The sequence below is a fragment of the Carya illinoinensis genome, chromosome 3 (assembly GCF_018687715.1).
Source record: "Carya illinoinensis cultivar Pawnee chromosome 3, C.illinoinensisPawnee_v1, whole genome shotgun sequence".
In the NCBI taxonomy this organism is placed as follows: domain Eukaryota; kingdom Viridiplantae; phylum Streptophyta; class Magnoliopsida; order Fagales; family Juglandaceae; genus Carya; species Carya illinoinensis.
This window is the reverse complement of record NC_056754.1, coordinates 172,210-185,096: the sequence shown is the minus strand read 5'-3', so window position 1 is coordinate 185,096 and position 12,887 is coordinate 172,210. Positions and strand designations below refer to the sequence as shown.

At 34.9% G+C, this 12,887-nt stretch overlaps 1 protein-coding gene across 9 annotated transcripts; it reads right to left on the bottom strand.

Moving 5' to 3' along the window:
* Positions 1-3,688: 3,688 nt before the first annotated feature.
* Positions 3,689-12,449, bottom strand: LOC122302211 (OVARIAN TUMOR DOMAIN-containing deubiquitinating enzyme 12). Of its 9 annotated transcripts, none has more exons than XR_006240403.1 (12): positions 12,179-12,341; positions 10,763-11,008; positions 10,340-10,413; positions 7,779-7,833; positions 7,632-7,706; positions 6,472-6,545; positions 6,284-6,332; positions 6,011-6,095; positions 5,075-5,131; positions 4,866-4,956; positions 4,682-4,779; positions 4,062-4,357 (listed from the first exon to the last, which is right to left on the bottom strand). XR_006240403.1 is itself a non-coding variant. In XM_043113347.1 (11 exons), the coding sequence occupies exons 2-10, from the start codon at positions 10,925-10,927 to the stop codon at positions 4,910-4,912; spliced, it is 681 nt and encodes a 226-aa protein (XP_042969281.1). In that variant the 5' UTR covers positions 10,928-11,008; positions 12,179-12,341; the 3' UTR covers positions 3,689-4,007; positions 4,866-4,909. The 9 variants fall into 9 exon arrangements, 7 of the variants coding, with proteins under 7 accessions (XP_042969281.1, XP_042969283.1, XP_042969284.1 ...); XR_006240401.1 differs by having other exon boundaries at positions 4,682-4,741; XM_043113347.1 differs by lacking the exons at positions 4,062-4,357; positions 4,682-4,779 and adding an exon at positions 3,689-4,007.
* Positions 12,450-12,887: the final 438 nt, after the last annotated feature.

The window sequence follows — 12,887 nt, the reverse complement described above, 5'->3', positions numbered from 1 at the left end:
AACCATCTGGTCCAGGTGATCCCATGGGCTTTATACTGAAAATTGCTTCTTTAACCTCAGTGAAAGTGAATTCTTGCGGGAGCTTGTGATTCATCTGATTAGTTACTCGTTTTTTCATAGGTTCCATACTTTCAATAATATCTGTAGGATCTGAAGTGGTGAAAAGAGAGTTAAAATGGATCTGAAAAACCTGATTGACTTCTTGAGGAGATGTATATGTCTGACCAACTTCATCCTTTAATCTCCTAATTTGATTAGTTTTCCTTCTTCGGGAAGCTCACTTTGGAAAATAGCTTGTGTTTTTGTCCCCAAATTGTAACCAGTTTGCTTTTGCTCTTTACTGCCATTTTAGATTCTCCTCCTCCAGCATACAAGACACTTCCTTTTTTTATTTGTTGTATTTCATGCAGATCCTCAACATTGTTTCTTTGTTGCAGGTGACTCAATTTCTCCTTCTTTGCTTCCATCACTCCTCTTGTTGCTTGCTGCTGGGATCTGATCCAGTTAATGAGCTTATTTTTGCATTTCTGCAGGTTTGTTGTCATTGATTCTATTGTACTCCCATTACTGATGTCTTGAGTCCATTCTGCAGAAATTAGATCTTGGCAATCTGATTTTTTTCTCCAGCTATACTCATGTCTAAAGACTCTTTCCTTTCCTCTTTCCTCAGAGGAGTTAGTTTTAATATTTACAAAGGGTGAGTTGTGGTTTGATGTACAAGCAGCAATGGTGTGAACTTGTATGTCTTGAAATAAACTGTTGAAGTGTAGGTTTGCCATCACCCTATCCAATCTTTCCTTTGTAAATTCATTGGCCTGTCTGTTGGTGAACCAAGTATATTTGTGACCTTTATATCTCATGTCCAACAACTCAACAATCTTGTAAAGCTTGACCAAAAGATTTCATTTGAGCATAAGCTCTCGAGGCCCCTCCAAACTTCTCATGTTGGTATAGTATTTCATTAAAGTCACCTATACAGAGCCAAGGTTTGTTATTTACAGGTTTCAAAAGCCTTCGCACTTACCAACTCCCCTCTCTTTGAGCTGTACAAGGGTTTCCATAAAAACCAATGAGGAGCCAGGTTTTTCCATTAGTATGATCATCAATATATATATATATATATATATATCTAGTGTAGGAATCCAGTTCTATATGATCCACTGTGTTCCAGAACATAGTAATTTCTCCACTAAAACCTTCACTATCTACAATAAAACTCCTGTCATACCCCAATTTGTTTCTGATTCTTTCCATTTTCTCCCTCTTACATTTAGTTTCCATGAGGAAAATTAAATTTGGGTGATTTTGCCTCACCATAAGATGAAGCTCCTGAATTGATCGAGGGTTCCCAAGCCCTCTACAGTTCCAGCTCAAATACCTCATTTTTGTGGGTGGTGCTGCTCAGAAGCCACCACCTCTTATTCTTGAGTTAAACTCCTTATCGAGTGTATTTTTTTTCTTCTTAATGGAACCCTGTTGAACACTCTGGCTCACTTCTGTTATGTCTCTTTTCTTTGTATCTGTTTCATTCTGCATAGTGTCCCTGGGCTCCATTTCAATTACCTTATCCATAAATGATTGCCTGACTCTTTTTTTCCATCCTGTCTTCTTGACCCCAATTTCTTCTATTACTTCTTCTGGGTTAACAGCTTGTGCTACGCTTTTCCCATTCTCTGCATTTGTAATATTGCCTTCTGCACCTTCCCTAAAAAAATTAATAGTTTCACCTTCCCATTCTCCTTTGTTAGTTGCTGGTTTTAAGAGAAGGTGTTGATCAGAGATTTGATCTGCCTGAACTTTATCACTAGGCTGAGAAGGTTCCATAATGTCAGTAATACTGTCTTTTATAATAAAACCACTTTTAATACATAGCTCATTAGAATTTAAGCCAATAACTGCTTGTTCCTCATCTGTCCCAGAATATTTTTTTTTTTTGATAAATATCTGTCCCAGAATATGCTTTCGAATTAGCTTGCTTACTTCCTCTTGATCCAAACCTTTTCTCTCCCACCCCATTATTAGTGTTGATATAGGCCCTCAACCATTGTCCATATTGAGTTATGCCCATACTTGTGAGATTTCTTCTTCTTTTCTCCAAAGCATAGGTTCTATCAATATGTTTTATGGCTCCACACTGAAAACAAAACAAAGGAAGTCTTTCATACTTAAACTCGATCCACCTTTGTTTTCCTTCCACCCTATCATTTGACCTCTAGGAAGAGGTTTTGTGATGTCCAACCTGATTCTAACCCTTAGGTATTTTCCCCATCCCACTCCTTCCTCATCAACATCCACTGTCATAACCTCCCCAATTGTAGTTCCAATTCTTACCCCCCTTCATATGTCATAGCAGTGAAAGGTAAACCATGAACTTGTATCCAAAAAGTTTCATAATTGAAATTCATTTCATCAGGAGAGGTGTTGGTATCTAATTCTTGAATACAGTTAAGGTTTCTATCAAAATACCAAGGTCTCCCATTTAGAACCCTTTCTATATCCATTCCTTGATGAAATTCCACAAGATATTTGTTATTCCCTTCCTCTTTAAAGCTTATCCATCCTTCTGGATTCCGCAGTTTGGTCATGGCCAAACGCTTCATTGTTTATGTTTTTGTCCATTAGAAATAGCATAACCAAGCAATTTTGACCTCGAATTTCTGCTCTTTTTGTTTCATCCTCTGTCAAATTCACTTCTTCTCGTTCTTTTTCTATAAGCTTTAGCCCTGCCCACAAAATTTCCAGTTCCTCGGCCATGGTTCTATACTTCAAGTTGCCAGCTATCTGTAAATCCGCAAACCCTAACTCACCGCCTTACCTCTCTCAAAGAAAGAAAGGACAACGATCTGTTTCTGGCATTATGCATGTATTTAGAAACCTAAATATAGCCGAAGTTATCTAGAAACCTAACGTCAACATGCTTATGGCATTATGGATGCATTAGTTACAGTACGGCGGTATAGCCAAAGTTATCTAGAAACCTAACGTCAACGTGCTTCCTGCGTGCTAGGGCTAATTTAAACGTACGTATAAATATTAAACACCAACCTAAGTCGTAAAATAAAATCCGTAGGATTAAGGATTAGTTGCCTGAGAAATATGTATTTTATTTAAATATTAACAAAATTATAATCAAGCAGCCATGGACCTTTCGCCTCTGGGCGCAGTACTGGGTGGTGGTGTATGTTGTTGCGATGTTACGTCTGATAACATGCTCGGAAAGGAAGGGCAGAAACCGATCGATGATGGCATGCCTCGATAATTGTGGTGCAGATGATATCGTGCGTCATAAAGAGCTGCTCGTGCAATCCGGGGGACTCGGGATCGCATTTTATTTTTCAAGCATCCCTTAAAGTTAAGTATTTCATCTCATTTTATAAATTAAATTGTACTATTTAAATGATATGAATGTTAAAAATAGAATAATTTAACTTTAAGGAATGCTTGAAAAATAAAATGAGATAAAATATTTGTGAATAATAATGAAATTATTTGTAAATAGTAATAAAATGATTTAAGTTCAAACATTTTATTAGGATTTAAGAAAAAAATTGAATAAAAATAAATTTAAATTTTAAATATTATTATAATATTATTTTAAATATTATTTTTATTTTAAGATTTAAAAAATTAAATTATTTTTTATATTTTATTTGAAAATTTAAAAAAATTATAATGATTAGATAAAAACTTAAAATTAAAAATATTTATATTTAAGTGATATTAAAATACAGAGACAAGATGATATTTTTCATCTCATTTTAACATTCAAACCAGCCCTCCTGAATTCAATAGCATTTCGTCGGAATTCATCCTATCTTTTCACCTTAGTCCTATGCATATTACGTACTATAGCCCCAATAATGGCCACTAATAAAATCTTAAGTGCACCGGTTCTTGGGCCAACACCACCAATGACAATCAACTTCCGCTACTTCCAACTGCTAGCCGCACCACGTTCGGTTCAACTTCAGCGCGTGCGCCGGTTCAAAACACACTGCTAATAAGAACTGTTTGCAATTGCATCACACAAGTTGAGAAATTAAATACAAACTGTATGCATGTGAGTTATAAGATTCTAATCAATTGATAAATCATGCTTTTTAGTCTTTAAAAATGAATAAAATCATGTCACTACTCTCACGACAGTTTGATCTCCTAGCTTATTGAAACCATCAATTGACGTTACGGTAAAAGATATAATATGTATCTTAATTTTGTTTTTCCTCCCTTGGCGTTTCAATTTTAATCCGGTTCAACAAATGGTCGGTACTGTCCGAGTTCAGATTCGAAAGTTTCTTTTTCGGGCTCCGTGGCTTGAGGAAATTTGCTTAACATTCTGATATTCAGCAGGGATTTACTGCACATTTCACTAGGAAATCTTAGATTCATATTGGCCATTTTTTCGTATAATCGTAAAATATATAAACGCTGCATAATCACTTAAAAAAAATAAATTATTATTAAAAAATTAATTTTTTTTTTATGTAGGTCCAATGTTTTATTTTTTTATTTTTAAAATAATTACACGACGGTTGCATAATTCGCAATTGTAAATATCTTTTTCTCTAAAAATAAGATAAGAGAAATGATATTTGCAGTCGTAGTTATGCAAGTGGCGTATAGTCGTTTTGAAAAAAATGAATTAATATGGGACCTACATAAAAAAAAAAAAAAAACTAACTTTTTAATCGTAGACCCCATTCTTTTTCAAAGCGATTGCGCGGTATTTGCAATTCCATAACTGTATATAACATTGCTCATAAGATAATGTAAGAGATACTGAAAAAAAAAAAAAAAAGAATTATGAAAACGTACGAAATTGGAGAGAGGGGGTTGGAAGAGGGATATTAAGTTAGAAAATATACTCTCAAATCTCTCGAAGTCCTGAAAGCTATGCCACAACGAACACCTAAAACAACCAGTGTTTCCTCCTAGGCTTTGGGGGAATTGGAGCATCTGCAAGAAAACAAAGCAAGTTAAAAAAATTATCAAATTCTTCAATATTCCTCGACAACCGTATGACATTTGAGATTAGAGGCTACCGTCAGAACTTCAGGTCTTAAATGAAACACACCTTGGATATCGTATAGCGAATTGTAATGAACCTCGGACCAGAAACTTAACCACAGCTCTGCATCATTTTGTTCAAAAAATGGGAACTGTGAGAATATGCAATTCATAAGGAATACGAGGTATATATTACCATATATCTTAGACATTTCGAATTACATGAATCCCTTATACCTAATAATCAGGTAAAATAAAAAAACTTTTCAAGGGCCTGCGATTTTTAATCTATATAGCTGTACTTTCTTTCTCAAATATCTGAAAAAACAAAGAAGAAATAAACTAATCCCACAAACTTTATTCCATGACCCCATATATATATATATATATATATATATAATATAAAAGAAGCTTTATTTATAATCCTTACAAGTACAGGAGTTTTGGAGGGATACAAATGAAGCCAAAACTCATGCAAAAACCTATTGCCTACTATGCTACTCTTTATTTATTTATTGGCAATGGGTGTCTGCACTGTCCAGGAACAGTGTCCTAACTAATTCGGGGGTGCACATGCCCACGGCAATTAGTTTCCCGCAAGTAATTTAAGGAGAAAATCTCTCAATCTGATAGCCCCTAAAGTATACCAAGTATGCTAGGAAATAAATTTAGGGTTATAATTGAAGTATCTCATGAACACATTAGAGACTGGAGTCAATGATGGAAGTTGTGATTCCTGCCCAAACAAAAAAACAACCACCACTACATCCTGCACATAGAGAGCATTTGAAAACTTTTTTTTTCCTAACAGTGATCCACATGGTAAAAACATGGGGAAAAAATTATCAGTAGTGCGTCAGAAGCAGGATTGATTTGGTGAAATTGGAGGCAGTATGGTGGCCAGCAAGCCTGGGAGTCATAAATGCTTTCATGTACTGAGATGTTATCAACCAAACAAAATTGTCACATGGAGTAAGGACAGTACTAATCTTTCCAGTCTTACCACGTTTAGGTGCCTGGTACTGTGGCATGATTTCAATAAAACAAGTATCTCTAAATGACGTCAAAAGGCATATCTTCGCTCCAAACTGCATATAAAGAAGGAACTTTTTATTGCATAAAATGACATTAAACCTTAGCAGTTAACAGCATGCCAAAATAAAACAAAAAAGGATGATTGAAGGGGTGTCATGGAAAGTCGTTTTAAAACAATGCAGGTATCACCTAAATCTCTTACAGAAATCAAATTATGGTGGTTTTGAGAAAAACTCCAGACCTTATCAGCTGCTGCCTGTAAAGTAACATGGTCCCCCCACTCCCCAGATCTGCATCATTCAGCATATTAGAAATTAGGATACAACCAGTCCTTTGGCGAATAACTAATAAGCCACAGTATAAATGCATCCACATATTCCAAGGCTTACTATAGAAAAAAAGGGAAAAAATGAACTTTAACTAGCATACTTAGCCATTTTCTTGTAATAATGTTTATACTTCATGGGGATATAGCCTTCATATAAAGCACAGCAGTCTTTGAGCTGTAACAGAAAAAGGTAGTGTAACTAAGCAAATTCAAATTCACGATAATTTATTAGAAAGACCATAGGGCTTTCAGCCCGACTCAGATGGGCAGAATATTTTTAACCATTCACTTCACATATTTAACACAATGTATATTTGCAACCTCTATTTTATCTACGTTGAAAGCACATAGCACTTCCTATTTCAAGCGATGAGCTTCTTGACTTAACCCATCTAAGTGGTACCTAAACTTTGAAAATAATGAACTTAGCACTACGTAATGAGATAAATCTAATTGACTTGAACAAGTAGCATTCAAGGGTCTTGACAAATCTGATTCAACAGGTTGGAAATCTTGGAACAGGAAATGAAATAATTTAGTTTCTTTCAATTATTTATAAGTAATAATGTAATCATATTTAGGTTTTCCTTGTTCTTAAGGGGCGAAGTGAAATTTGGCTCTCCTGGGCATAAATCTTATCAGTTGGATAACTTGTCTTGATTCTCATCCTTCTTCAGTTTTTTTGTTACAGGAAGTGGTAGTTTATGCCAGTGTGATATGCCAATGTTAAAAAATAAATAAATGTGCCAATGTTGGTGGTAAAGCAGTTGGGAGTTGATAAACAAAAAAAAAGTCAACGCAGGTGGTGGTTGTGGCTATGGGTCACCTTTGGTGATAAGGTGTTAAAGGACAAGTCACAGTAGGAGCCGGTGATAAAGGATGACAGTGGTGGTAGTGATAGTCTGTTGATGAATGAAAATACTGATGGTAGTACAAACTGTCACTGCAAATTGTGGTTAAGTATGGTGGTGATGGTCCACAGAAAGGAAGGAAGGAGGTGGTACTACTGGAATCAACAGCACTAATTTTTGCATTGTTTCAGAAAGACAGCAGGGGTGGTGGTACTGGTGAAGATGATAGTGACACTAATATTAAAATCAACCATGTTGTAATGGTGACAACCATGGAGGTAATAATGGTTTATGCTTTTACTCAAGACTTTCATTCACCCTTCTCAAAGTGTTGTTACGAGGTAATGAAACTAAAGTCTCATCCATAAAACTTCTCAAAACTCTTTTCCCCCATAGCAAATCCACTCTACCTGCTTCACGACCTCCTTCCGAATATACTTGTGATACTCAGGCGACTTGTACATCTGGTCTGAAAGTGCACGAAACTGCAATATAAGGGAAAATCAATGTACGCTGAAGAAAACATTTTGGCATTACCACAGCAGCATTGCATGTACCTGGCAGTTTCCATCCCCAGAGACCTTCACTTCATATAAACCATAGACGTTCAGCCTGGTTAAAGTGACAAAAAAATTTCTTTTAGCCCATATATTACTTAATCCACTCAATATGAAGACTTAAGAAGGAAAACTCAACCCAATTGCAGTGGCTTTACATTTCCCTATATTGATCATTTCTAACTTTATAGTGTAAAAGACATCCCCAAAAGTACTGAGGTATAAGCCTTAGGACTATATATTCATCCTCACTGATACTGAAATAATACATAAATAAAAATCAATGTATAGCAAAGATATGAATAAACATATTATGATACAGAACATTCATGTATGCATATGGCGAGCATTTTCTTTTCCAAGAAGCAAGAACAACTTTTGTTGAGAATACACGTGCATGCATAAGAGAACAAGGAACAGAGAATCTATAGTCTGCCTCAAGATATAGGATTCTAGAGCTCTGTATCAGACTGTCGGTCGAAGCATTTACGGAGAGCCGGAGTATTTTCTTCAAGTTTACCACAAGTTAAGCATAGGAAGAAAAGTTCCCTGATTCAAATTGCTGATAATAACCACATCATTGACACCTAATGAGTCTGCAAGTTCGATCAGAACGACAAACATGAATGGATTCAGGATAAAAGTTCACTTCTAAACATTGATTCCTATAGATAACTCCTAGTGTTAGGGATATATATGCACCAAAAAACCAATTTGACTAAAATATTATCTTACAACACCTTTCCTACACCAGTTTGAATTAGATGGTAACTCTAATTTCATAAACAAATCCCCCCGTGTTGACACCTTCACCATCCATTCCAAAAGTATCATTCTCCATGATTCATTCTTGCCATCCAAAAAAGAGGGAAATTTTAAATCTAGCACGTAAAGTTTCCTAATATCGTTGGAGACTTGAGATAGTTTCCATGATCAACTGATTTCATGCATAAAGACACCAATAGAGCTGCCACTTTTTTCCACACAGAAAGTTCCCCATAACTAATCAAATGTTGGCCAAAATTACAGAAAACTACTAAGGTGCATGTCTGTATGTAGCTTATTTTCCATGCTCGAGTAGTTGTAGTTGAGAAGCGATATGATTGCATCAAGATGCCGAAGCACGCAGTCTAAGAGGTCATTGTATCAAGTAGTTGGATCATATACTCTTAACATAAAAATGGCTGCATGCACAACATATTGCATCCAGTCAGGATCTTGTTTAGGCCTTTTTAACATTCAGTGAATGTGGATAGCTTCTTTGAATGTCTCACTGATTGAAAACTACATCTAAGGACGGGACTGATCTCGAAAAAGATGTCTTTCTTTCTGGTTATGAAATCACTTAGGTTGAAAAGCAAGTAGATGTAAGGGTGGCAAGTTGAGTTCGTGGGTCGTGTCAAGTCATGAGTATCAGACTATATGGGTCAATCTGAACCTGACTCGTTTAATTAAATGGGTTGGACACTAAAACCCGAACCTAACCCATTAATTAACAGGTGACATGGCATGCTCGCTTAACCCGTTTAATAATTAAATTTTATTGGGTTAACTTGGACATGACCCATTTAACCCTTTTCAACCCGTTTCATATAAATGGATTGCGTATATTTATTTTTAAACCCAATTAATATAACTTCATATCTAATACAAGGATTAATATACAAATAATTCGTAATTACAACTAGATTCATGATAAAATATTTTATTACCAATATCCAAACCAATAATATATAAGAAAACTAATATTTTCATAAAATAAAATTACATATTAACAAAAAATGTTTAATAGTTTTAGATATAACGTAGTCAAATACTAATATTAATATCACCTATTCCCAACAACAAAAAAAGACATAAGACTAAATATTTATAAAACCTAAAAATAGAATTTATTCGTGTTATATGGGTTGATTGATTGCCGGTTTCGCAGGTTGACCCGCAATTGACCCAAACAAGGTTTAATTACCCAAACCCATTTATATCAAACCTAAACCAATTTATTTCGTGTCATGTTCGTGATCGTGTTTGATTCACAGATCATGTCATATATTGCCACCCCTAAGTAGATGATGCCAAGAGTCAAACAGGCAAGTGAGGCGAGAGTCCTTCATTGCACTCAATGGGGAGAAGGGAAACTTATTGTAAACCTCTTTCAGATATGAATCTATCTAATTCAAAAGAGAAGAAGTTGCAGCAGTATCTTAATTTCAATTCAAACATGGGTTTGGTTCACACTTCATGTTTAGAGAAATATTCCCCATTCAAAAAGAGGAAAATATGGAGTCTTCGTTTAAAGAAATGCCTTGAGAAAGGGCAGATGTATAGAATCTTTCAACGGTCATGATGTTACTATTTAACACATACTTGAGTGCCTAAAAAAAGGTTTAATTACATAAATCAATGTTCATCTGCATGCAAGAGCATGTGTATACTTTCCAGCATTTTTTTCCAAAAAATCAAAAAGGATGGTAAGCTGTTATTCATACTTCTCACCTAAATCTGCTCTCCCCTCAAGATATATTTAGTGCAATTTCCAATGTCAATTTCACAATACATACCTTTGGAGAAGGCGTTGGTGATCTAAACTTGCATCACTTAAGTTGGGGATGTAGGAATTTATTCGTGGCACATGCTGGATTAATCAATGAAGCCAGAAATAATCAGAGAAATCAAAGATTCACACAATAATAAGGTCATGTAAACTATCACGCACGCAAATACATTGAACTATTTTCTGACAATAAATTTGTTAGATCTCATTTGAGTCAATGGATGCTGGGTAAGGTCGGTGCAATTAAGCAAGAGATAGTGAGAACAGTGAATTCCAAATGACAAAGCATAAGAGGTAAGTCTTCTTATTCAAATTTTTTTCCAATTGTAGAACAAAAGAGAAAAGATCTTTTGTTCAATTTTTTTTTTTTTTTTTTTTGTTGAGTAAGATTTTGTAGTATTCAGTATTGAATTATTGCAAGTATTCTTACAGGAACAGGCGCCAGCTTGGGAAGGCGTCTAGCAACTGCCCCATCTAACTTGGCATACTCTTCAGATAGTACAACAGCAATCATCCGATCATCCTCAACATCCTGCTGACTACTCAAGGAATTTGAGCTAGAACATTCACCCACACTCTGAGTTCCGTTCCACATAATGTGCCCTCAAAGCTCTGCTAAGCTACTAATCACTTCTTCACCTGAAATCAGAGACCCCAATAGTCTTCCTCTGCTGAACTGCAAGAGTTAAAAGCAAACAGTGTTACGATCATTTCAACATTCCAAGGATCCTAGATTAGTTATTGGTTGACTTCTAAATTTTTTTTTTTTTTAAGAAGTGTTGACTTCTTAATCTTTGAAGGTGCTTCAATAATATATCGAAAGATGCAGAGGAAAAATGAGGCATTAACAAATAGTCAAATACCAAATTGGAAGGTATGTGATATCAGTATGTAATGTTCATTTATCTTGTAGACCGGAAGCTGCCCATGGATGCAAAGTATAAACAGCGACTTGACAGAACACATATGGGTTGTTTGAAACAATTTGATGGTTATAGCTTTTGTATTGATAACGATTTCTCAGAATTTAGTTAGACTGGTAAAATATAGAGAAACACACGGTGAACGAACCGTCTTGACATCAATTTGCTTAGACCTCATTTGGTTATACAGATGAGATAAAAGTTGAATAAAATATTGTTAGAATATAATTTTTTAATATAATTTTTATTTTGGGATTTGAAACAGTTAAATTGTTTTTGTATTTTGTTTGGGAGTTTGGGAAATTGTAATAATTAGATGAGATGAAATGAGATGGTTTGTGAAAACAAATCAGGCCTTAATCACGCAGATGAAGTTAAATACTATGATATAAAATGGCAACATGTCTGATTCATATGACATTGTTCAAATAAGGTGTACAGATGGAGGACCTCCATACAAGAACATACGTCTTTCGTTTTCACTTTTTGGATGAATAATCAAGCATTTGCACGAGGTGATTGATGAACTCTGAATAGCTTGGAAATATTGAATTCAACAGATGTTGCCAATATTATACAAGGTTAGTTGCGATTGAATTCAGCACCGTATCTAACATGGAAAAGAAGCATAGACCAAATATCTCCAGGGCATGGAGATTCAAATGGGTCTATGACCATGGTGCCCGGTGTCAGTTGAATTTAAACGAAGTCAACGAATCTCAGACTGCATCATACGAGATAATATCCAAATACTAATATTCGAGGAAGGGTATCAGCCAAACCGAACCCTCTAATCTTTTAACCAAAAACCTAGATCAAGCTTAGCATGAGAGAGAGAGAGAGAGAGAGAGAGAGAGAGAGAGAGAGAGAGAGAGAGATGGATAACCAAAGAAGCCAAAAGCTGAAAGTAAAACAGAAAATACCGAGCTAAATACGCAGAGGCGAAGGAGGCAAGTTGATCCTGGATCTGTATAACTGCAGTAATTGCACGCAGAAAGGCAAAGAACATGAAAAATGAAACAAACGCGTTAACTGCGTATGAATAGCCACAGAGAGAGAGAGAGAGAGAGAGAGAGAGAGAGAGAGCTTAACCGATCATTTTCAGACTTTTACACGCACACAAACGACATCCTATGCTATAGGTTGGTTGGTTGGTTTGCGGTGTTTGGAAAGAGTTCGGGAAGAAGAATTTCACTAAAAGAAAATGGTGGTAAAAGAATATCACTTTATACATTCACTTTGTATATTTTTTTAAATTTTTTTCAATGATTAAAAATATTAAAACAATACTTAAAAAAATAATAAAAAAATTTCAAATACACTAAAACAGTAAAGGAGTAATAAAATAGTGGGAAGCCTATAATTATCCTAATTTTATACTAGGAAGGGCACTACGTGTACTAGTTGAAAAAAAACATATTAGTATTAAATGTTAAATAAGAAAATAAGTAAATTTTTTTTAAAAAAATTATCATAAATTTTCAAAAGTTATATCAAACACAATAAAAAGTGAATAAAAAATATCAAGTTTATATAAAAGTCACCGTTGTATTTAAGAATATAATTTAATTTTTGAAATTTTATTTCTATCAGTGTTTTATGAATAATTAGTATTTATTTAGAACCAAAGTA